Raw genomic sequence first — 23,028 nt, 5'->3', positions numbered from 1 at the left:
TAGCACTTCGGGAGGCCGAGGTGCGTGGATCACCTGAGGTCAGGAGTTCAAGACCAGTTTGGCCATCATGGTGAAACCCCATCTTAAAAAAAAAAAGCTGAAATGTAGTGGCAGGATCTTGACTCACTGCAACCTCCACCTCCCAGGCTCAAGCAATCCTCCCACCTCAGCCTCCCAAGTAGCTGGGACGACAGGTGCACACAATCACACACAGCTAATTTTTTTTTTTACTTTTTATAAAGATGGGGTTTCGCCATGTTGCCCAGGCTGGTCTTAAACTCCTGGGGTCAAGAGATCACATGCCTTGGCCTCCCAAAGTGCTGGGATTACAGGTGTTAGCCACTACACCCTGCCCAAATATTTATTTTGAAAAATAACCTTACAGAGATCATTAAAAAATAGAAATATACACTTTGCTCTGGTGTATAGGACAGGGAATGTTAACATAAATATATACTGATTTCATTTTTAAAACTGCAAATGTAGCTGGGGCACGGTGCCTCACGCCTGTAATCCCAGCACTTTGAGAGGCTAAGGTGGGTGGATCATTTGAGGTCAGGAGTTTGAGACCAGCTTGGCCAATATGGTGAAATCTTGTCTTTACTAAAAATACAAAAATTAGCCAGGCATGGTGGTGCACACCAGTAATCTCAGCTACTCAGGATGCTGACTTAAGAGAATCGCTTGAACCTGGGAGGCAGAGGTTACAGTGAGCTGAGATCACGTCATGCACTCCAGCCTGGGCGACAGAGTGAGATTCCATCTCAATAAATAAATAAATAAATAAAAGTTGCAAATGTACTGCCAGTCATGCTGGCTCACACCTCTAATCCCAACACTTTGGGAGGCCAAGGCAGATGGATCTCTTCAGGCTAGGAGTTCGAAACCAGCCTGGCCAACATGGTGAAATCCCATCTCTACTAAAAATACAAAAATTAGCCAGGCATGGTGGTGCACACCTGTAATCTCAGCTACTCAGGTGGCTGAGGCATCAGAATCACTTGAACCCAGGAGGCGGAAGTTGCAGTGAGCCGAGATCACACCCCTGCACTCCAGCCTGGTCAGCAGAGTAAGACTCTGCCTCAAAACAAAACAAAACAAACAAAAGTCTGCAAATATAATACTGTATTATTTGTTAATTTCTAGAAAAGTCAAAATTATAGAGACAGAAAACAGATTAGAATGCAAGGAGCTAAGGGCAGAAAAAAGGCTAAGAAAAGGAGCATAAGGGAATTCTGGGGTGATGGGACTGTGGTATACCTTGATGGTGGCAGTGGTTATATGACTGCATGTTTTGTCATAACTCAAAACTGTACATAGAGCATATAAATTACAACTCAATACATTTTTAAATTTCTTTAAATTAAAAAGATAGAAACGGGGTTTCACCATGTTGCCTGCACTGGCCTCCAACTCCAGGGCTCAAGCAGTCCACCTCAGCCTCAGCCTCCCAAAGTGCTGGGATTACGGGTCACATCTGATTTTATTTTTAATTGCAAACATGCTTTCAGTTTTAAAAAATGAAAATGAGTGGCCGGGCGCGGTGACTCACGCCTGTAATCCCAGCACTTTGGGAGGCCGAGGCGGGTGGATCACGAGGTCAAGAGATCAAGACCATCCTGGTCAACATGGTGAAACCCCGTCTCTACTAAAAATACAAAAAATTAGCTGGGCATGGTGGCACGTGCCTGTAATCCCAGCTATTCAGGAGGCTGAGGCAGGAGAATTGCCTGAACCCAGGAGGCGGAGGTTGCGGTGAGCCGAGATCGCACCATTGCACTCCAGCCTGGGTAACAAGAGCGAAACTCCGTCTCAAAAAAAAAAAAAAAAAAATGAGAATGAGCAACAGGTCAGAAGGAGGCCACCAACGAGGATGGATGGAAGCTGAGGATCTCCTTAACTAATTCATAGTTTTATATAATCAGCTTTCTCTGCTATCCTTCATCTGCAGGCAGACTAGTGCCAGTTACGTACAAAGGTGTCACAAAGCCCCTGAAGCACATAGCCCACTTTTAGACTCTGTGGCAGAAACGGATGAATAGCTATGGACAAGGTGTTCAATGAGATGGTGTCAGATGAATGTGAAATCAAACCAAGTTGGAGGCTGAGCAGCTGTCTCACCTGCCCTTCTGCGGGCTGGGCACTCTGGAGGCCGTCCTTGTCCTCAAGCTCCAGCAGCAAATACACCGGGGGCTTGCAGTCTTTGGACTCGCTCAGGAAGCCTCCCGTGTCCACCTTCCTTTTGATGGTAGAGTTCCAGTGATTCTTCACAGCATTGTCTGTCCTGCAGGGGGCAGCAGGGGGCCTCTGAACCCCAGTTCTGTGGGTGCGGTGCCACCAGACCCATCACTAACCTCCCAAAGCCACACTCCTGCTCCTGTAAGTGAATCTTCCACTGGATGAACTCTAAGGTCTCTTTCAGCTTCAAGATGAAGTCTCATGAGTCTCTAGCCCTAATGATTTACAGAGCATTTCCATGAAGCTCTGTAAAAGAAGCAACTGAATCACTCAGGCTATGACAAAAATTATAAAACGACATCAGCTACTGTCAGGTTCAGGTAAAAAACAAAACAAAACAAAACATTTAATTTAAAAAAATTGTAAAAGCAGGAACAGTGGCTAATGCCTATAATCCCAGCACTTTGGGAGGTGCTGGGCATGGTAACAGGCACCTGCAGTCCCAGCTACTTGGGAGGCTGAGGCATGAGAATCGCTGAAACCCAGGAGATAGAGGTTGTAGTGAGCCGAAATCATGCCACTGCACTCCAGCCTGGGCAACAGAGTGAGACTCCATCTCAAAAAAAAAAAAAAAAAAAAAATGAATAAAAATAAGAATTAAAAAAAATTAAAAATTAAAAAAATGATAAAACTGAAGATATGTGCTTGGAACTCTCACCTCCTCCCCTGCCCACTTCATATGTGTAGAAACCATAAGCAAACACTGCCTGCTCATTCCCACCCTGAGTCTCACACTGACATCAGACTCAAGGCCCGTTCACCTCCCACAGACCGGTAAGTGGTCAAAGAGGTCAGAAGGCCCACTACTGTTCACCTCCCTGAGCCTTGGTTTCTTTATCTGGAAGTCAGAAGACTATGTCGTACTCCATCATTCACCGAAGATTCAGGGAGAAGACACATCTTTAACAGAACAGTAGCATAAAGCAGAGAGTAGGTTAGTAGAGAAGCATGTAGTAACAGAGAGGCACAGAGTAATAGAGAAGGATGAGGTGGTACCATCAAAGCGTATAGAAGTATAGTGGTGAGAAGCAAGCTGCAGGTCAGGCGCAGTGGCTCACACCTATAATCCCAGCACTTTAGGAGGCCAAGGCGGGCCCATCACCTGAGGCCATGAGTTTGAGACCAGCCTGACCAACATGGTGGAACCCCCGTCTATACTAAAAATACAAAAATTAGCCAGGCATGGTGGCACACACCTGTAGTCCAGCAACTTGAGAGGCTGAGGCAGGAGAATCGCTTGAACCCGGGAGTTGGAGGTTGCAGTGAGGCGAGATTGTGCCATTGCACTCCAGCCTGGGTGACAGAGCGAGACCACCTCAAAAAAAAAAAAAAAAAGGGCAGCATGCATCGGTAGAGGAGTACAGAAGGACAGGGTGGTGTGCTACCAGAAAAGCTCGAAGAGGTAAGCTGCAGAGGCAGTAAGGTCATGCAGCAGCACACAGTGCCATAGTAGAGCAGAGGTGCTGACACACAGTAGGCACTAGCTTTTTTGGAGTGCCAAGCAGAGTGCTCTTCCCTTCAAAAGTGAATGGGGAATAATAGCTTGACTGAGCACCCAGTCTAAGAGGATATCCTCAGATCATCTGCACTACAAGCCCTCAGGGACACAATGCTCACCGGGCAAAATCTTCTGTACCTACAGCACATCCCGTCCCCCAGCTGCCCAGCATGTTGCCAACAACTTCTGACCTTTCCCATAGAACAGCCCTTGGAAGCAGATCACCTGAGGTTAGGGGTTCTAGACCAGCCTGGCCAACATGGTAAAACCCCAACTCTACTAAAAATACAAAAATCAGCCAGGCATGGCAGTGCATGCCTGTAAACCCAGGTACTCAGGAGGCTGAGGCAGAATTGCTTGAACCTGGGAGGCTGCCTCCCCAAGTGCTGGGATTACAGGCGTAAGTCACCATGCCCAGCCATAAACATTATTTTAATAACAACTATCATACATTATTGGAACAATAGAGATGTTATGGGGGAGTGGGAAAGCCTAAGAAAGCTCATCTCCTATAGCATAAGATCAACATGTAAAATGGCACATCACTTACAGAGATAGTGATAAAGAACTCAAAAAGATGAGTCTGTTTTGGTAGAGTGATTTAAGAGGTCAGGCTGGTCTCGGAACACCTGACCTCAAGTGATCCACCCACCAGGGCCTCCCAAAGTGATGGGATTACAGGCATGAGCCACCATGCCCTGGAGCCAAGGCTGGGTGTTAGAGAACAAGAGCACAAGACCACAGCACCCACCATGGAAACCTCCTCTATCAGAAACATGGACATGATTTCCTGGGAACCTGCCCTAAGCCCCAAGACGACAGCTCACCTCCCTGGCAACATCTTGGCAATCTCGGCCCAGCGGTTGCCCAGCACCTTGTGGGCCTCGCAGATGATGCGGTCCTCCTCCTCAGTCCAGCAAGACTTCTTCACCTCAGGGTTGAGGTGGTTGTGCCAACGTTCACGGCACTGCTTCCCCAGCCGGCCCTTCAGGTGCTTGGCAATCAGCGTCCACTGCTTTGTGCCGTACTTCTTAACTAGCTCGATGACCTTGGAGAAAAGCCTCTGGGTAGCCAGTGGCACTGGCCCCTCCCTCGCCCCCACCATAGCCCTTCACATGCACTTGAGCCTTGCTGTGGCCCTCAGAGGTGCCACCTACCACACCCCCTCAGGCAACACAGAAGCCACTGAGCGGGTTGCGGGGATGCCACCCAGTATGCCTTTGTGTAGCTCGCAGAGGCTACCTAAGGATCTGACCTTCCCTCTCATTTACTGCCTGGAATAAATCCAGGCCAAGAATGCCAGAGACTCTTTCTAGATTGGTGATCAAGTAGGGTAAAGAAGGGAACCAGAGTCCTGCTTCCCTCTTCAGGACTCAATCCAGTAAGTTAAGTAGAAAACAGCAGAGGAGACCAGGTGCAGTGGCTCATGTCTGTAATCCTGGCACTTTGGGAGGCCAAGGCAGGCAGATCACAAGGTCAAGAGATGGAGATGAGCCTAGCCAACATGGTGAAACCTCATCTCTACTAAAAATACAAAAATTAGCCAGGTATGGTGGTGGCAGGCGCCTGTAGTTCCAGCTACTCAGGAGACTGAGGCAGGAGAATTGCTTGAACCCAGGAGGTGGAGGTTGCAGTGAGCTGAGATTGTGCCACTGCACTCCAGCCTGGCGACAGAGCAAGACTCCATCTCAAAAAAAAAACAAAAAGGCAGAGGGATAAGGAGGACCAACCCACAGGAGGGTCCAAACTAAAGGTGGGAAATAGACTTTCCCACCCCAGCCATGCCCCAGGCTGCCACAAGACCCTCCAGCACTTCCATGGAAATTGGGAGGGTACAGGCTAAGCCGTGGTATCAGGCATGGCAGGTTGACCTAGCTGGACCTGAGTCCCCACCTGCCCTCTCAGACAGGTTTCCTAGCTCAGGACACAAACCACAACATAGGCAGTCACAAGAGCCAGGCCAGACCCGGCCTATACAGCAGACACACATGTTCCCGTGTGCACACAGGCCACAGCAAAATGAAGAGTAGACGCCTCTTTGACAAAGATTTGGGTGAAGAAATATTTGACTTCCTTTCTGTACGGTTTAAATTTTTATAGCTACCACATATCACTTTCATTTTTCTTTTAAGGGATTTTATGTTTTTACTTTTTTGAGACAGCGTCCCACTCTGTAGCCCAGGCTGGGGTACAGTGGGACAATCTCAGCTCACTGCAACCTCTGCCTCCCAGGTTCAAGCAATTCTCCCACCTCAGCCTCTCAAGTAAACTGGAATTACAGGCACACCACCACACCTAGCTAATTTTTGTATTTTTTGATAGAGAAGGACAGGGTTTCACCATGTTGACCAGGCTGTTCTCAAACCCCTGACCTCAGATTATCTGCCCACCTCGGCCTCCCAAAGTGCTGATATTACAGGTGTGAGCCACCACACCCAACCAAAAAAAGCATTTTCAAATTTAACTTTATTCTTTTTTTTTTTTTTTTTTTTTAAAGAGACAAGGTCTCAGCTGGGCTTGGTGGCTCATACCTGTAATCCCAGCACTTTGGGAGGCCAAGGTGGGGGCAGATCACCTGAGGTCAGGAGTTCCAGACCAGCCTGGACAACATGGTAAAACCCTATCTCCACTAAAAATTCAAAAAATTACAGGAGTCATGGAGGGAGCCTGTAATTCCAGCTACTTGGGAGGCTCAGGCAGAATCACTTGAACCAAGGAGGCAGAGGTTGCAGTGAGCTCAGATACTGCCATTGGGCTCCAGCCTGGGCATCAGACCGGGCATAGTGGGTTACATCTGTAATCCCAGCACTTTGGGAGACCGAGGTAGGTGGATCATGAGGTTAGGAGATCGAGACCATCCTGGGCAACATGGTGAAACCCTATCTCTACTAAAAACTACAAAAAAATTAGATGGGCATGGTGATGTACACATGTAGTACCAGCTACTCAAGAGGCTAAGACAGGGGAATCACTTAAACCAAGGAGATGGAGGTTACTGTGAGCTGAGATCACACTACTGCACTCCAGCCTGGCAACGGAGCAAAACTCTGACTCAGAAAAAAAAAAAAAAAGAGAGAGAGATAAGGTCTCAAGCTGGGCATGGTGGCTCATGCCTGTAATCCCAGCACTTTGGGAGGTCAAGGTGGGTGGATCACCTGAGGTCAAGAGTTCAAGACCAGCCTAACCAAAATGGCAAAACCCTGTCTACTAAAAATACAAAAATCAGCCAGGCGTGGTGGTGTGCACCTGTAATCTCAGCTGCTCAGGAGGCTGAGGCAGGAGAATCGCTTGTACCCAGCAGGCAGAGGTTGCAGTGAGCTGAGATAGGCCATTGCACTCCAGCCTGGGCAACTAGAGTGAAACTCCAACTCAAAAAAAAAACTAAATTTTTGATTTTTGCTCAAAGCGATAGGAAGAGATAAAAATAAATAAAACTAAAAAATAAAAAAAAAAGCTAAATTTTATTTTATTTTATTTTTTTTAAGAGACAGGGTCTTACTCTGTCACCCAGGCTGGAATGCAGTGGTATGATCATGGCTCACTGCAGCCGTGAACTCCTGGGTTCAAATGATCCTCCCATACTCAGCCTCCAGAGTACAGGCACCCCACCACCACATTGAGTTAATTTTAAGGCGGGGTGCTGGCCATGGCTCATGACTGTAATCCCAGAACTTTGGGAGGTGAAGACAAGAGGATACCATTAACCCCGTAGTTCAAGACCAGTCTGGGAAACATAGGGAGACCCCATCTCTACAAATTAAAAAAAAAGACCAGGAATCATGGCTCATACTTATAATCCCAGCACTTTGGGAGGCTGATGTGGGAGATCACTTGAGCCCAGAAGTTCAATCAGCCTGGGCAGCATAGCGAGATGCTGGCTCTACAAAAAATTTTTAAAAAGATTAACCAGGCACGGTGGCACATGTAGTACCAGCTACTTTGGAAGCTGAGGTAGGAGGAATGCTTGAGGGTAGGAGGAATGCTTGGGCCTGGGAGGTCGAGGCTCCAATAAGCTGTGATTGTGCCACTGTACTCCAGCCTGGGTGACAGCGCAAACTCCCACCTCAAAAAAACCAATCAAATAAAAAATTAGCCAATGCTCTCCAGCCGGTGCAACAAAGTAAGACTCGTCTCAGAAGAAATTAATTTAAAAATGCCTAGTTCCCTTGTCTCGCTCCTTCCCTTGAGCCATGCCTGCCTTGGTGGAATGACATCCTCTGGGCTGGCATCAGGGAGAAGAGATGCAGACCTCCTAAGGCAGCCCAGGATACTATTGCCTCTTCTAGCCTGGGGACATCCCCAGCCTCTCTGAGTCTTACTCTCCCCATCTATAAAATGAGACCAACAACTTCTGCCTATCTCACAGGACTGCCATGGGGATCAAAAGAAGGCACATGTGATGCTCTGTGCCCTGTGAAGAAGGTCACAGGGTGCAATCATTAATTTAGGGATAGCAGCAGCTGCCATTTGCTGAGAGCTCACCATGTACAGGACCTGCAAGTCCCATACAAGCATCACCTGCTTAACTCTCATGACAATGCTGAACTGCGGCTGTTCCCCTCCATGGCTGAAGCAAGAGAAGCCAAGTCATCTGAGACACTCAGAGACTTGGAATCTCAGGGCTAGAGCCGGGGCAGCATGGGAGTGTCCAGACTTGCTGGTAGACAACTCGGTGCTTAGCTTGACAACCCCACAGGGGCAATCTCACAGTCCCCAGATTCACTGATGGGTGAAGGCCCACTGTGTGCAAGGGACTGTCACAGCAGTTACCTTTTGGTCTTCCTCTTTGGTCCATGGCCCCTTGACAAGGTCTGGATTCAGAACTCTCAGCCACCTGTACTGGCATTGTTGGTCAGTGCGGTTCTGGGAAAAGAACAGAAGAACAAACCAATCCATGAGAACTTCTGGGACCTCAGGCTGGGACCCTGGTTAAGTACTAGGCTCAGGGGCCAATGGCGGGGGACTAGGCACACCTTAGGTAGGTGTGTCTGTTCCAAGTGGCCACCACACACTATACCCCCACATCCCAGAATGCAGACGGTTTCCCTTTGCTACAAGAGAGGGCAAAATCGGGCCCCTGTGGGAAGCCACCCCGCCACCATCTGAACACAAGGGGCCACCATCACAAGTCTTTAACTCCTTGTATGTCAGGGACCCCTGTTTTTTTTCTAGGAGAACATTTTTATTCCCTGAAGAGTTCAGATTACACAGAACAGGGGGAGATGAGGAAATGGGCCAGGAAGGGGTCTGGTGACTCGGTCCCTGAGCAGCCCAGGTGGTAAGCCACAGGGCAGCTCCTTCCATAACCCCTCCCTCCCAGACACCTGCAGGTCAGGGGTGGGAGGGCCTGAGAAAGAGGTCCTGAGGGGGGGCCCCCTCATCATCAGGAAACTCTAAATGCTCAGATGTGGTAGCACCTCCCAGTGCTGCAGGGGCCTCACCATGAAGCCTGCTGAAAACATCACTTCCCCTCAGTTTCAGTCTCACTGTTGAGAAACCGAACGAACACCTGTTCACTCCTGACTTACAGGAAGAAATGCAGATATGCACCACATGCTGCAAATGTCTCAGAGTCTGAAGACTACCAAGCAAGCTGAGGAGCCAGGAGACGTTTACATCAGGGTGCCTTGAATGCCAGTTTGGGAAGAAAGATCCTACAAAGGTCAATTTGCCGTTTTATTTGGTTGTGTTTTGAGAGGCTTAGCAAGGAACTCCCTTTTCAATCCTCCTTGGCAGAAAGTGTGTCCCAGGCACACTGTTCTCCTAGAGCCCTTGCCCCGAGGGAGGGCCACAGAGGGACTGTACTCACAGGGAAGTGGCTGGCCAGGAACTTCCAGTCCTGCTGTCCAAACTGCCTCACCAGGGCCCTCAGCTGCTCATCCTGCCAACACCAGAAAGACAGGGGCTCAGCACACGTAAGTGCAGAAAACCTCAGGGCTGTCCATGATGGAGCCCAGTCTAAAGGGAACAGCCTCGTTCATTCATTCCGTCATGAAGTGAATACCTACTAGGCGACTCCGTTTCAAAAAAAAAATTCCTCCTGAGGCCGGGCACGGTGGCTCACACCTGTAATCCCGGCACTTTGGGAGGCCGAGGCGGGTGGATCACGAGGTCAAGAGATTGAGACCATCCTGATCAACATGGTGAAACCCCATCTCTACTAAAAATACAAAAAATTAGCTGGGCATGGTGGCGTGTGCCTGTAATCCCTGCTGCTCAGGAGGCTGAGGCAGGAGAATTGCCTGAACCCAGGAGGCGGAGGTTGCAGTGAGCTGAGATCGCGCCATTACATTCCAGCCTGGATAACAAGAGCGAAACTCCATCTCAAAAAAAAAAAACAAATAAATAAATAAATGGCTGTAGTTAATTGCATATAAAGTTTTCCTCAATCAAACTGATTAATATATAAAGAAAATGTCAGCCAGGCACGTTGGCTTAGGCCTGTAATCCCAGCACTCATGGGAAGCCAAGGCAGGCAGATCACTTGAGGTCAAGAGTTCAAGACCAGCCTGGCAACATGATGAAGCCCCATCTCTACTGAAAATACAAAAGTTAGCCGGGTGTGGTGGCGTACACCTATAATTCCAGCTACTCAGGAGGCTGGGACAAGAGAATCGCTTGAACCTGGAAGGCGGAGGTTGCAGTGAACCAAGATCATGTCACTGGACTCCAGCCTGGCAACAGAGCAAGATTGGGACTCCATCTCAAAGAGAAAAAAGAAAGAAAATGTGATGCATATATACAATGAAATATTACTCAGTCAACAAAACTCTGACACATGCTACAGCATGGACGAAAGCTGAGGACACAATGCTAAGTCAAATAGCCAGACTCAACAAGGCAAATACTCATGACTCCACTCACACGAAGCATCTAAAATAGTCAAAATCAGGTCAAGCACAGTGGCTCATGACTAATTCCAGCACTTTCGGAGGCCAAGGCAAGTGGCTCACCTGAGGTCAGGAATTCCAGACCAGCCTGGCCAACATGGTGAACCCTCATCTCTAGTCAGGAGGCTAAGGCAAGACAATCACCTGAACCTGGGAGGTGGAGGGTGCAGTGAACCGAGATTTTTTTCAGAGAGTGAGACTCTCTCAAAAAAAACAAAATAGTCAAAATCACAGAAACAGAGAATAGAAAGGTAGCTGCCAAAGACTGGAGGGTGGGAGGAGAGTGAATTCATGTTTAATTAGTTTCAGTTTTCCTTCCCCCTTTTTTTTGAGACAAGGTCTCGCTCTGTCACCCAGGCTGGAGTGCAGTGGTACAAACACATCCCACCACATCCTCAACCTCACAGACTCAAGTATTCCTCCCACCTCAGCCTCCCAAATAGGTGGGACCACAGACACACGCTACCACACCTGGCTAATACTGTTTGTTTTTTTGTAGAGACAGGATCTTACATGTTACTCAGGTTGGTCTAGACTGCCTCAAGCAATCTCCTGCCACGGCCTCCCAAAGTGCTGGGATCACAGACCTGAGCCACCTTACAGACCTGAGCCACCGTGACTCGTCAAGTTAGTGGGTATTTTTTCTTTTGTTTTTAATGACAGGGTCTTGCTATGTTGCCCAGGCTGGTCTAAGGACTCCTGGACTCAAGCAATCTTCCTGCTTCAGCCTCCTACAGTGCTGGGGTTACAGGCATAAACTACCGTACCCAATCAAGTTTCCAATTTCAAAGATGAAAAAGTTTGAGCGATCTTTTGCAAAACAATCTGAAAATACTTAACAACATGAAATTACAAAGTTAAAGATGGTTAACAGGGTAGATTTAAGGGGGAGAAAAAGGGGATAAATTTAAAGTGAGATGCTTTTGCCAAACATACAAATTTATGTGTGTATATATGTATATATGCTCCTAGACAGAAAAATTGGTCACCATGGGGCCCACGACAGGAATCTAAGCCCTCAACCACATCTTGGCTAGAACCAGCACGGGCTGCGCAAAGTCACTGTAAATCCTTTGGGTAAGCCAGCCCAGGTCTACACCCACATGTCCACCCACAGCCAGCACAGGACACCCTTCCCTACCTATACCATGCCCCTCCCTCCCCTGGCCAGGCTCATACCTGCTTCCTCCCATGTTCCCCAGTTCATCTCCAGCACCACCACCCTCCCTGACAACTGACATGAATACTATCGTTTCCAAACTTACACTTTTCCCATTCCTCTTGGGCCTCCCCTACCTGGTCAGCTCCATCCCCGCACTGCCCTCTCCACAATCACCTCTTGCCTGCCTGGCACAGGGCCATCTTCCACTCCCTCCGCACTGGTCTCTCAGCCCCAGCCTGCTCTGTGTCTCTTATTGATCCCCCACACAGTAGATGAGCTCCCGTGAAACCCAGCTACATTCACATCACTCCCTGCTTTAAAAACATTTCATCTGCCAGGTTCGGTGACTCACACCTGTAATCCCAGCACTTTGGGAGGCCGAGATGGGCAGATCACGAGGTCAGACGTTCAAGACCAGTCTGGCCAAAATGATGAAAACCTGTCTCTACTAAAAATACAAAACTTAGCTGGGTGTGGTGAAACTAGCCTGTAATCCAAGCTATTCAGGAGGCTGAGGCAGGAGAATTGAAGGGAGGCAGAGGTGGCAATGAGCCGAGATTGCACCACTGGACTCTAGCCTGGCAACAGAGTGAGACTCTCTCAAGAAAAAAAAAAAAAAAGAAGAAAAGAAACCAATATAAACAATACAATACAAACAAAAACAACCAAGTCTAAAATTAAAGACATCTATGATATTAACTGTGGGTTAAAAACAAAACAAAGGCCAGGCGTGGTGGCTCACATCTGTAATCCCAGCACTTTGGGAGGCCGAGGCGGGCGGATCAGGAGGTCAGGAAATCGAGATCATCCTGGCCAACATGGAGAACCCCATCTCTACTAAAAATACAAAAAAAAATTAGCTGGGCATGATGGCGTGTGCCTGTAGTCCCAGCTACTCAGGAGGCTAAGACAAGAGAACTGCTTGAACCCGGGAGGCAGAGGTTGCAGTGAGCCAATATCGAGCCACTGCACTCCAGCCTGGCTGGCGACACAGCAAGACTGTCTCAAAAAAAAAAAAAAAAAAAAGTATTAAAAAGGCCAGGGGGAGAAAACAAAACAAAACACCGAAGAACTGAAGACACTAAGAAAAACTGAGGTAGAATAAAAAGGCCAGTAGGAGTCTAAAATGGCACAACCAATTAAGAAAAAGGCAGTTTCTGTAAAACTAAACATACACCTACCCCATGACCATACCTATCTATCTTATCCAGGGCACAGTGGCTCACACCTGTAATCCTAGCACTTTGGGAGGCTCAGGTGGGTGGATCACTTGAGGTCAGGAGTTCAAGACAAACCTGGCCAACATGGCAAAACCCCATCTCTACTAAAAATACAAAAAAAATTAGCTGGGCATGGTGGCGTGCGCCTGTAGTCCCAGCTACTCGGGAGGCTGAGGCAGGAGAATTGCTTGAACCCGGGAGGCAGAGGTTGCGGTGAGCAGAGATCGCGCCATTGCACTCTAGCCTGGGTAACAAGAGCGAAACTCCGACTCAAAAAAAAAAAAAAAAGAAAACAGTGTGATATACCTGTACAATGGCATACTATCCAGTGATAGAAAAGAACAAATCACTGAATCACCCAACATTATGCTGAGCAAAAGAAGCCAGATGCAAAGTGTGTAATTGTATGATTTCATTTATATAAGATTCAAGAACAGGCAAAACACATATCCTAAGCAAACACAGGAACAGAAAACCAAATACCACATATTCTTACCTATAAGAGCCAAACAATGAATACACATGGACACAAAGAAGGGAACAAGGACACCAGGGCCTACTGGAGGGGGAAGGTGGAAGGAAGATGAGGATCAAAAAACTACCTATTGGGGCTGAGTGTTGTGGCTCACGCCTGTAATCCCAGCACTTTAGGAGGCTGAAGTGGGCAGATGAGGTCAAGAGTTCAAGACAAGCCTGGCCAATATGGTGAAACCCCCATCTCTACTGAAAAAACAAAAATTAGCCAGACGTGGTGGCGTGTGCCTGTAATCCCAACTACCTGAGAGGCTGAGGTAGGAGAACTGCTTGAACCAAGGAGGCAGAGGTTGCAGTGAGCTGAGATGCACTCTAGCCTGGGCAACAGAGCAAGACTGTCTCAAAAAAAAAAAAAAAAAAAAAAACTACGTATTGGGTACTATGCTTATTACCTAGGTGACAAAATAACCTGTACATCAAACTCCCATGACATGCAATTTACCTATATTATAATAAACCTGAACACATACTCCTGAACTTAAAGTTAAAAAAAAAAAAAAAGAAACCACACACCAAAAAGAAACAGGCAAAACAAATCAATCAGCAATTGCCCGGAGCTGAGAAAGCCTGACCACAAAGGGCCACAAGAGGACTTCTTAGGACAATCGGGGTGGTGCTTACATTGGTATATGCATTTGTCAAAAGTGATCAAACTGACTGGGTGCAGTGGCTCATGCCTGTAATCCCAGCACTTTGGGAGATAGATTACTTGAGATCAGGAGTTCCAGACCAGCATGGCCAACATGGCGAAACCCCATCTCTACAAAAATACAAGAATTAGCAGGGTATAATGGGAGGTGCCTGTAATTCTGCTACTCAGGAGGCTGAGGTAGGAGAATTGCTTGAACCCAGAAGGCAGCGGTTGCAGTGAGCCAAGATCATACCATTACACTCCAGCCTGGGAGACAGAGACTCCATCTCAAAAAAAAAAAAAAAACTGATCAAACTGTTCACCTTAAAAAGTGGCATTTGGCCAGGCACAGTGACTCAACCCTATAATCCTAGACTTTGGGAGGCTGAGATGGGAAGACTGAGCCTAGGAGTTTGAGACCATACTGGGCAACATGGCGAGACCCTGTCTCTACAAAATATACAAAAATTAGCCAGGCATGGTAGCACATGTGTGTGGTCCTAGCTACTCAGGAGGCTTAGTGGGGAGGATTGCTTGAACCCAGAAAGTTGAGGCTACAGTGAGCCATGATAGCACAGCACTCCAGCCTGGGCGACAGGGCAAAAACCATGTCTCGGGGTGGGGGGGGGAAGGCATTTGACTGGATATAAATTATACTTCGATCAAGTTTATTAAAGAATAAAAAGATGAGGGCCAGGTGCGGTGGCTCACGCCTATAATCCCAGCACTTTGGGAGGCCAAGGCGGGTGGATCACGAGGTCAAGAGATTGAGACCATCCTGGTCAACAAAGTGAAACCCCGTCTCTACTAAAAATATAAAAAAATTAGCTGGGTATGGTGGCACATGCCTGTAGTCCCAGCTACTCAGGAGGCTGAGGCAGGAGAATTGCTTGAACCCAGGAGGCGGAGGTTGTGGTGAGCTGAGACCGCGCCATTGCACTCCAGCCTGAGTTACAAGAGCGAAACTCCGTCTCAAAAAAAAAGAATAAAAAGATGGAGCTAGAAGGAAACCAAGTCAGGCTTCACATCACAAGGTTCAATACAGTTTTTTAGAAAAAGAAAGGGAGAGTTGGCTGGGGGCAGTGGTTCACCCCTGTAATCCTAGAACTTTAGGAGGCCAAGCCTGGTCAACATTGTGAAACCCCGTCTCTACTAAAAATACAAAAATTAGCCAGGCGTGGTGGCTCATGCCTGTAATCCCAGCTACTGGGAGGCTGAGGCAGGAGAACTGCTTGAACCCGGGAGGCGGAGGTTGCAGTGAGCCAAGGAGGTCTTGTCATTGCACTTTAGCCTGGGTGACAAGAGCAAAACTCCATCTCACCCAAAAAAAAAAAAAAAAAAAAAAAAAAAGAAGAAAGGGGGGAATTACAGACTTGGCCGAACCTCCTAGCAGTCAAATGGCAAGAAGCACAATCAGCTGGGCATGGTGGCTCATGCCTGTAATCCCAGCACTTTGGGAGGCCGAGGTGGGTGGATCACGAGGTCAAGAGATCGAGACCATCCTGGTCAACATGGTGAAACCCCATCTCTACTAAAAATACAAAAAATTAGCTGGGCATGGTGGTGCGTGCCTGTAATCCCAGCTACTCAGGAGGCTGAGGCAGGAGAATTGCCTGAACCCAGGAGGCGGAGGTTGCGGTGAGCCGAGATCGCGCCATTGCACTCCAGCCTGGGTAACGAGAGCGAAACTCCGTTTCAAAAAAAAAGAAGCACAATCAACATCCATGATGCAGAACATGCCAGCTGCTGAGGAGACACAATGGGCCCTAAGGTCTGAGACACACATCCCCTTCCCATCCACCGAGTCCTCAGAATTTAAGTTCCCCAGAATGCTCTGAGAAGAGACGTGAGGACAATCAGAGGACCTATCCTTTCACTGGCTCCTCTTCATCCTCTCTGACAGAACATCAGGAAGACACTCCAGGCTCAGGTCCTCTTGCCAGCCCCCAGCTACCACCAGCCCTCTCCTCCCCATGGCACTCACCTCCTCGTGGGTCCATTTGACCTTACACTTGCTATCCCTCTGCTCCGGCACATCTGAATCTGTGTCCTGGAAGTGCAGCTCATCCAACTCCTCGCTATGGAGAAAGCAGGCCAAAAGGTCAAGGATGGTGTGTCCATATGTTTTACACAACGGAGAACATGTGGGCAGCTGCCAGTCCACCCTAGGGAAAGTCTAGGGGAGAGGCTTTTACTTTTTCTTCTTTTTAAGACATAGGCACTTCTGCCTCACCTCTTTTTATTTTCAGACAGGGTCTTACTCTGTCACTGGGCTGGAGATCAGTATGGCATGATCACAGCCGTAACTCCTGGACTCAAATAATCCTCCCACCTCAGCCTCCCAGGTAGCTAGGACTACAGGGGCGTGCCACCACACCCAGCTAATGTTTGCATTTTTTTGCAGACATGGGGTCTCACCATGTTGCCCAGAGTGGTCTCGAACTCTCCCACCTCGGGAGTAACTAAAGAAAAACAACAAATGGGCAGTAACTATGCCCATTTGTTGTTTTTCTTGAAACAGAATGGATCTGTCACCCAGACTGGAATGCAGTGGCATAATCATAGCTCACTGCAGACTCCAACTTTTAGGCTCAAGCAATCCTCCCACTTGGCATTACAAGCCTAAGCCACCGGGACTGGCCAAGATCTTTCTTGTGCTTGGATTTTTTCTTTTTTTTGTAATGACAGAGTCTCACTATGTTGCCCAGACTGGTCTTGAACTCCTGGGCTCATGTGATCCTCCTGCCTCAGCTTCCCAAGCAACTGGGATTACAGGTGTGCGCCACCATATCCAGTTTATGCCCATTTTTGCAAATCCCTTTTCTTTCTTTTTTTTTTTTTTTGAGATAGGCTGGAATGCAATGGCGCGATCTCGGCTCACTGCAACCTCCGCCTCCAGGGTTCAAGCAATCCTCCCGCCTCAGCTTCCCGAGTAGCTGGGACTACAGGCGTGTGCCACCATACCCAGCTAATTTTTGTATTTTTAGTAGAGACGGGGTTTCACCACGTTGACCAGGATGGTCTCAATCTCTTGACCTCGTGATCCACCCGCCTCGGCCTCCCATAGTGCTGGGATTATAGGCGTGAGCCACCACGCACAGCCTGCAAATCCCTTTTCAATCCTTGCTTACACATAGGCATAATTAATGGAAAGAAAAATCAGTGTACTGGCCAGGCACAGTGGCTCATGCCTCTAATCTCAGCACTTTGGGAGGCTGAGGCGAGAGCATGTGGTCAGAAGTTTGAGACCAGCCTGGCCAACACACTGAAGCCCCGTCTCTACTAAAAATACAAGCGCCTAGCCTCAATAACAGGTGTCATACATGATAAAAAAAAAAAAAAAAAATACAGGCGCCTATAATCCCAGTGGCTTGGGAGGCTGAGGCAGGAGAATCATTTGAACCCGGCAGATGGAGGTTGCAGTGAGCTGAGATGGCGCCATTGCACTCCAGCTCAGGAGACAGTGCAAGACTCTGTCTCAAAAAAAAAAAAAAGAAAGAAAAATCAGTGTACAGTATATTCTAACGTGGCTGCAGGGGGGGTGGGGAAACAAGTACAAGCTGCTTTGAAGCCTGGGTGTCTTTATTCTACAAGGGAATTTTCCAAGTTGCTCCAAAAAGGCCTTGTATTTACCCAGTTTAATAGTTACAAAAATGGAAATCACACAATCCACATCCAGAGATGTCAGGTACATGAGGAAGGTTAGTAACCTTTCCCCAACTCAACAACAGAACCTGCATCGGATCATCCTGTCTGCTAAGTTGCTAGGTCATGCATTTGTAAACTGGAAGAAGCTTACAGGTTTCCAAACAAGGCAAGTCTAGGTCTCATGACCAAATGAAAGGCGGCTTACTGTGCTGTCCACATTACCTTCTCCTTGTTCTCCAGAGCTCACCATTCCTTCCTAGAGTCACTCCTACACTTCCACAGCACATGGAAAAACTTCCTGCCTCGGGTTCTTACACACTGCAACTGCCTATCTCCTTTACATTGTCTACAAAGGTCAGCTCCACCTCCGTATCTCAGGGCTTATCACCAAAAGGCCTTAAGAAATGTTTGCCCAGTGACTGAATATGCCACAAATGAATGAAAAAATGTGCAAAGCTGCTGCCTAGTAGTCTATAAGAAATACTAATTAAATTTTTTAGGCCAGGCAGGGGGCCGGGCGCGGTGGCTCACGCCTGTAATCCCAGCACTTTGGGAAGCTGAGGCGGGTGGATCACGAGGTCAAGAGATGGAGACCATCCTGGTCAACATGGTGAAACCCCGTCTCTACTAAAAATACAAAAAATTAGCTGGGCATGGTGGTGCGTGCCTGTAATCCCAGCTACTCAGGAGGCTGAGGCAGGAGAATTGCCTGAACCCAGGAGGCGGAGGTTGCGGTGAGCCGAGATCGCGCCATTGCACTCCAGCCTGGGCAACAACAGTGAAACTCCGCCTCAAAAAAAAAAAAAAAAAATTTTTTTTAGGCCAGGCAAGACCCGGTTTCAAAAGAAAAAATTTTCAGGAATAGAAAAGGAAGGGATGGAGGGGCAGGGAGCAGTTTTTAAAAAATAAAATAGAGAAAGAAAGAAAGAAAAAAAAAAAAAAAAAGGAAGGGATGGTGTCTATAGCCAGAAATACATCAGTCACAGAAGGCTCTAGAATTCATTCCTGACCCAGTTCATGGGTCCACCACCATTGCCATATAGAAGGCAAAAATCCAGAAGATACTAATAACAGAAGGAAGCTGACTTTAAAAACTGCCCCCAGACTGCTCGTGACAGAAACCATCTTTGCTTCTCCAGCATCCAGCACAAACAAGGCCTGGCTTCTAGCAGAAGCTCAGCAAATACTCTTTCAAAGATGAGAAGGGTGTCTGCCTGTACACTCTCTGGTGCTCCAATGCTGTTTATTTTTTTATTTTTGAGACAGAGTCTAATTTTTGTATTTTTAGTAGAGATGGTGTTTCACTATGTTGGTCAGGCTGATCTCGAACTCTTGGCCTCAAGTGAGCCACCATGCCCAGCCTCCAATGCTGTTTGATACGGTCAGCACCTCAGATAGCTGGGACATTTCTGTGAGATACACTTTACCACATGTGCTGGCCACTCACTTCACCCACATTCTCATTACCCCCACTTAACAGATGCAGAAATTGAGGCTCAGAGGGGTCAGGCCACCTGCCAAGTTCATAGAGCCAGGCTCTGAACCGTCCTATCTCCACACATCTGCAAACCCTCATATCCTAATACTGGCTGGAAAAGCAGAGGCCAGTTAGTGGTGGCAACCACATTTTGGTCCAACATACCCTACCTTTTGCCCTTCAATGTGCTGGGCTCTGCTCCAGGGCAGGGGTGAGTCAGAGGCTAAGCAGGAAGTGCGGCACTAGGGCAGAGCGGAGTTACAGCAAGTGGCCAGGAAATGGGCTGAGGGCTATGGAGCTGCCATCCTTCACATGGGAGGGGTTCCTCCACTGAGCCCCTCAGGGGAGAAGTAGCTGAGGACCTGGGGGTGATCTAGGGGCAGTCACTCCTGGAATAACACTTCCTGAATAAAAAATCGGGATAGGGCCAGGCAAGATGGCTCACACCTATAATCCCAGCACTATGGGAGGCCAAGGGAGAAGAATCCCTGGAAGTCAGGAATTCGAGATCAGCCTGGGTAACATAGTGAGACATCCCCCACCCCCGTCTCTACAAAAAATAAAACAGGCCAGACACGGTGGCTCATACCTGTAACCCCAGCACTTTGGGAGGATGAGGCAGGCAGATCATGAGGTCAGGAGTTCATGAGACCAGCCTGACGAACGCGGTGAAACCCCGTCTCTACTAAAAATACAAAAATTAGCTGGGAGTGGTGACGCATGCCTGTAGTCTCAGCTACTCGGGAGGCTGAGGCAGGAAAATCACTTGAACCCCAGAGGCGAAGGTTGCAGTGAGCCAAGATCGTGCCACTACACTCCAACCTGGGCGAACAGAGCGAGACTCCATCTCAAAAAATAAATAAATAATATATAAATAAATAAAATAAAACAAGTAGCCAGTTGTGGTGGCATGTGCACATAATCCCAGCTACCCAGTCTATAGTCCCAGCTGGCTGAGGTGGGAAGATCACTTGAACCCGGGAGGGTTGAGGCTGCAGTGAGCTATGATTGTACCACTACACTCTAACCTGGGCTGCAGAGCGAGACCCTGCCTCAAAAAAAAAAAAAAAAAGGCCGGGCGCGGTGGCTCAAGCCTGTAATCCCAGCACTTTGGGAGGCCGAGGCGGGTGGATCACTAGGTCAAGAGATCGAGACCATCCTGGTCAACATGGTGAAACCCCGTCTCTACTAATACAAAAAAAAATTAGCTGGGCATGGTGGCGCGTGCCTGTAATCCCAGCTACTCAGGAGGCTGAGGCAGGAGAATTGCCTGAACCCGGGAGGCGGAGGTTGCGGTGAGCCGAGATCGCGCCATTGCACTCCAGCCTGGGTAACGAGAGCGAAACTCCGTCTCAAAAAAAAAAAAAAGAAAGAAAAAAAACCGGGCAGGGTCTGATAGGTGCCTGAACAGAAAACTCTTCCTGGACACTGGCCCCGCCCTGGGAAAGTGGGACCTGAGGAACACAGTCCCCGTGCCAGGCGCCCCAACCACCACTCAGATCATCCTCAGCCTGAAAGGGCAAAAATTTAGAGAGATGGAAGGCCTCATCTTTAGATGAAGCTATCATCTGAAGAGGGACGGAAGGTTATCTGAGCGGCAGGGATCTAGGCAGGGAAGGATCCAGGCAGGGAAGAGGTCAGGACTCCACAGTCCTGTCTCCCAGGCAGGCTGAAAAGCCTGGAGCTCAGGCCCCAGGCACACAGGTGTAAGACAGGGATCTGGAGCCACAGACCCAGCTCCCGGATCCGGGCTCGGCTCTGCCACTTAAGTCTCTGGGGAAATAAGTAAAATGGAGACCGCAGTTCCTGCCTTTGCCCCAGGGACTCTCTCTCCCTAGCACCTTCAACCCCAGCTGCCCAAAACTCCTCATGGGAACAGGAAGAGAAGTCTCAAACTGAACCCAGCTAGGGCGCGGAACCGAGGTGGGAGACAAAGAGCCCCCAACTCAGCACCCCCCTCACAGTCGGGGGGAGAGGGCTTGGGGGGCTCTGTGCACCCCGGAATGCTGAGGAGCAAAGCCCACCAGCCAAGCTGACCTAAAACTAGGCTGGAACGACAAGTGCCTCCCAGGCGCGGCCTCCCACTGGCTGGGCCTTGGAGACTCCCTCTCCCTCCCAGGGGTCGCCTCCCTCCCAGGCGAAGGCCCTGCCAGCTGACACTGGTCGGTCCACCCCCATCCCGCAATTAGGCGGGAGACAAAATGACATCATACAGGGCTTGGCCCGGTTCCCAGGAGACCCGCCCGTCCCAGCTCGGAGGCCCAGCAGGCTCGGGGAGCCGCGAGGGACCCCCAAGAGCCCTCCAGCTTTGCGCGCGCCCCCTGCCTCTGAGGGCCCAGGACGCAGCATTCTCGCGGAAACACCCCCCTCACTGCCAACAAACACACACGGACGCCCAGATTGAAGGGGTCTGGGGAGGGTTGGGGAGTGAGTGGGTGAGGGGGGGAGTGAGTGGGTGAGGGGGAGAGTGAGTGGGGGAGGGGTGGATTAAAGAGAGGGGGAGGGGTCCTCGGCCCGCCCGGCACGTCTCACCCGCGCGTCCGCCGAGACATCCCCCCCGGCCCGGACCGCGCCGCGCTCGCCTGCCCGCTGGCTGAGCCCGGAGCGGGAGCCGGGCCGGGGTCAAGACCCAGGCTGCTCCGGCCGCTCCGGGCCCCGGGCCGCGATCGAGGTCGTCAGCGTGTCCGCAGGTCCTGCGCTCCCCGCTCGCAGGAACTGCAGCCGCCGCCGGCGCGGGCTGAAGCACTTTCCTATCTCCCGCCAAGCGCGTCGGCGCCGCCCGGGCCTGGCGCGCGGGCGGCGGGGCGGGGCCTGCGGGAAGGGCGGAGCCGGCGGGGAGGGGCGGGGCTTGCTGGGAGGCACCTGCCCAGACCTTTTACGGCTAGCTGTGGGACAAGGGCTGTGGCCGCTACTTCGGAGTCGCAGAGCGGACACCAAAGGACTGCTCAGGTGTCAGTCTGGGGTGCCCAGGAGTAGCCCAATAGCGAAGACTTTGGAAGGGGAGTGAGGCGCGAGCCTGGGAAAGCCAGCCAGGGAAAGCGCCAGGGCGGAATCCCCCACGCTAGTCCTAGCCACTTCTGCGTCCCTGCAGCCCCACCCTAAAGCGGCTCTTCACCCCTACCTAGACCAGTCTGTGCCTCTCTCTGCTTCCTTACCTGCCTCCGAGAGACCCTCCTTAGTACACTTTTTTTTTCTTTTTCAGGCGGAGTCTTCGCTCTGTCGCCCAGGCTGGCGTGCAATGGCGCGCTCGGCTCACTGCAACCTCCGCCTCCTGGGTTCAAGCAATTCTCTTGCCTCAGCCTTCCCAGTAGATGGGATTACAGGTGTGCACCACCACGCCCGGCTAATTTTGTACTTTTAAGTAGAGACAGGGTTTCACCATGTTGGTCAGGCTGGTCTTGAACCCCTGACCTCCTGATCCGCCCGCCTCAGCCTCCCAAAGTGCTGGAATTACAGGCGTGAGCTACGGCACCCGGCTCGTTGTTTATTTTTTTAGAGGCAGGATCTTGCTCTGTCGCCCGGGCTGGAGTGCAGTTTTGCAATCATAGCTCACTGCAGCCTCCACTACCTAGGCTCAAGCGATCCTCCCACCTCAGCTTCCCAAGTAGCTGCGAGCAGGCACTCGCCACCAAGACTGGCTAATTTTTTTTTTTTTTTTTTGAGACGGAGTTTCGCGCTTGTTACCCAGGCTAGAGTGCAATGGCGCGATCTCAGCTCACCGCAACCTCTG

The 23,028-nt window shown here is 49.6% G+C and overlaps 1 protein-coding gene across 1 annotated transcript in view; it reads right to left on the bottom strand.

Annotated features, from left to right (window-relative positions):
• MYBL2 (MYB proto-oncogene like 2) overlaps positions 1–22,019 on the bottom strand; it is a 44,170-nt gene extending 22,151 nt beyond the window's left edge. The window contains exons 1-6 of the mRNA XM_012467217.3: positions 21,831–22,019; positions 16,158–16,251; positions 9,546–9,617; positions 8,507–8,599; positions 4,564–4,784; positions 2,122–2,284 (exon numbers count right to left, since the gene is read on the bottom strand). Coding sequence (XP_012322640.1) covers positions 2,122–2,284; positions 4,564–4,784; positions 8,507–8,599; positions 9,546–9,617; positions 16,158–16,251; positions 21,831–21,850 — 663 coding nt within the window. The 5' untranslated portion in view covers positions 21,851–22,019. The remainder of the gene's footprint in view (positions 1–2,121; positions 2,285–4,563; positions 4,785–8,506; positions 8,600–9,545; positions 9,618–16,157; positions 16,252–21,830) is intronic.
• Positions 22,020–23,028: the final 1,009 nt, after the last annotated feature.

Source organism: Aotus nancymaae, unplaced genomic scaffold (assembly GCF_030222135.1).
Source record: "Aotus nancymaae isolate 86718 unplaced genomic scaffold, 86718_ANA_hifiasm-v0.15.2.pri h1tg000029l, whole genome shotgun sequence".
NCBI lineage: Eukaryota > Metazoa > Chordata > Mammalia > Primates > Aotidae > Aotus > Aotus nancymaae.
This window is presented reverse-complemented; position numbering and strand designations above follow the sequence as displayed.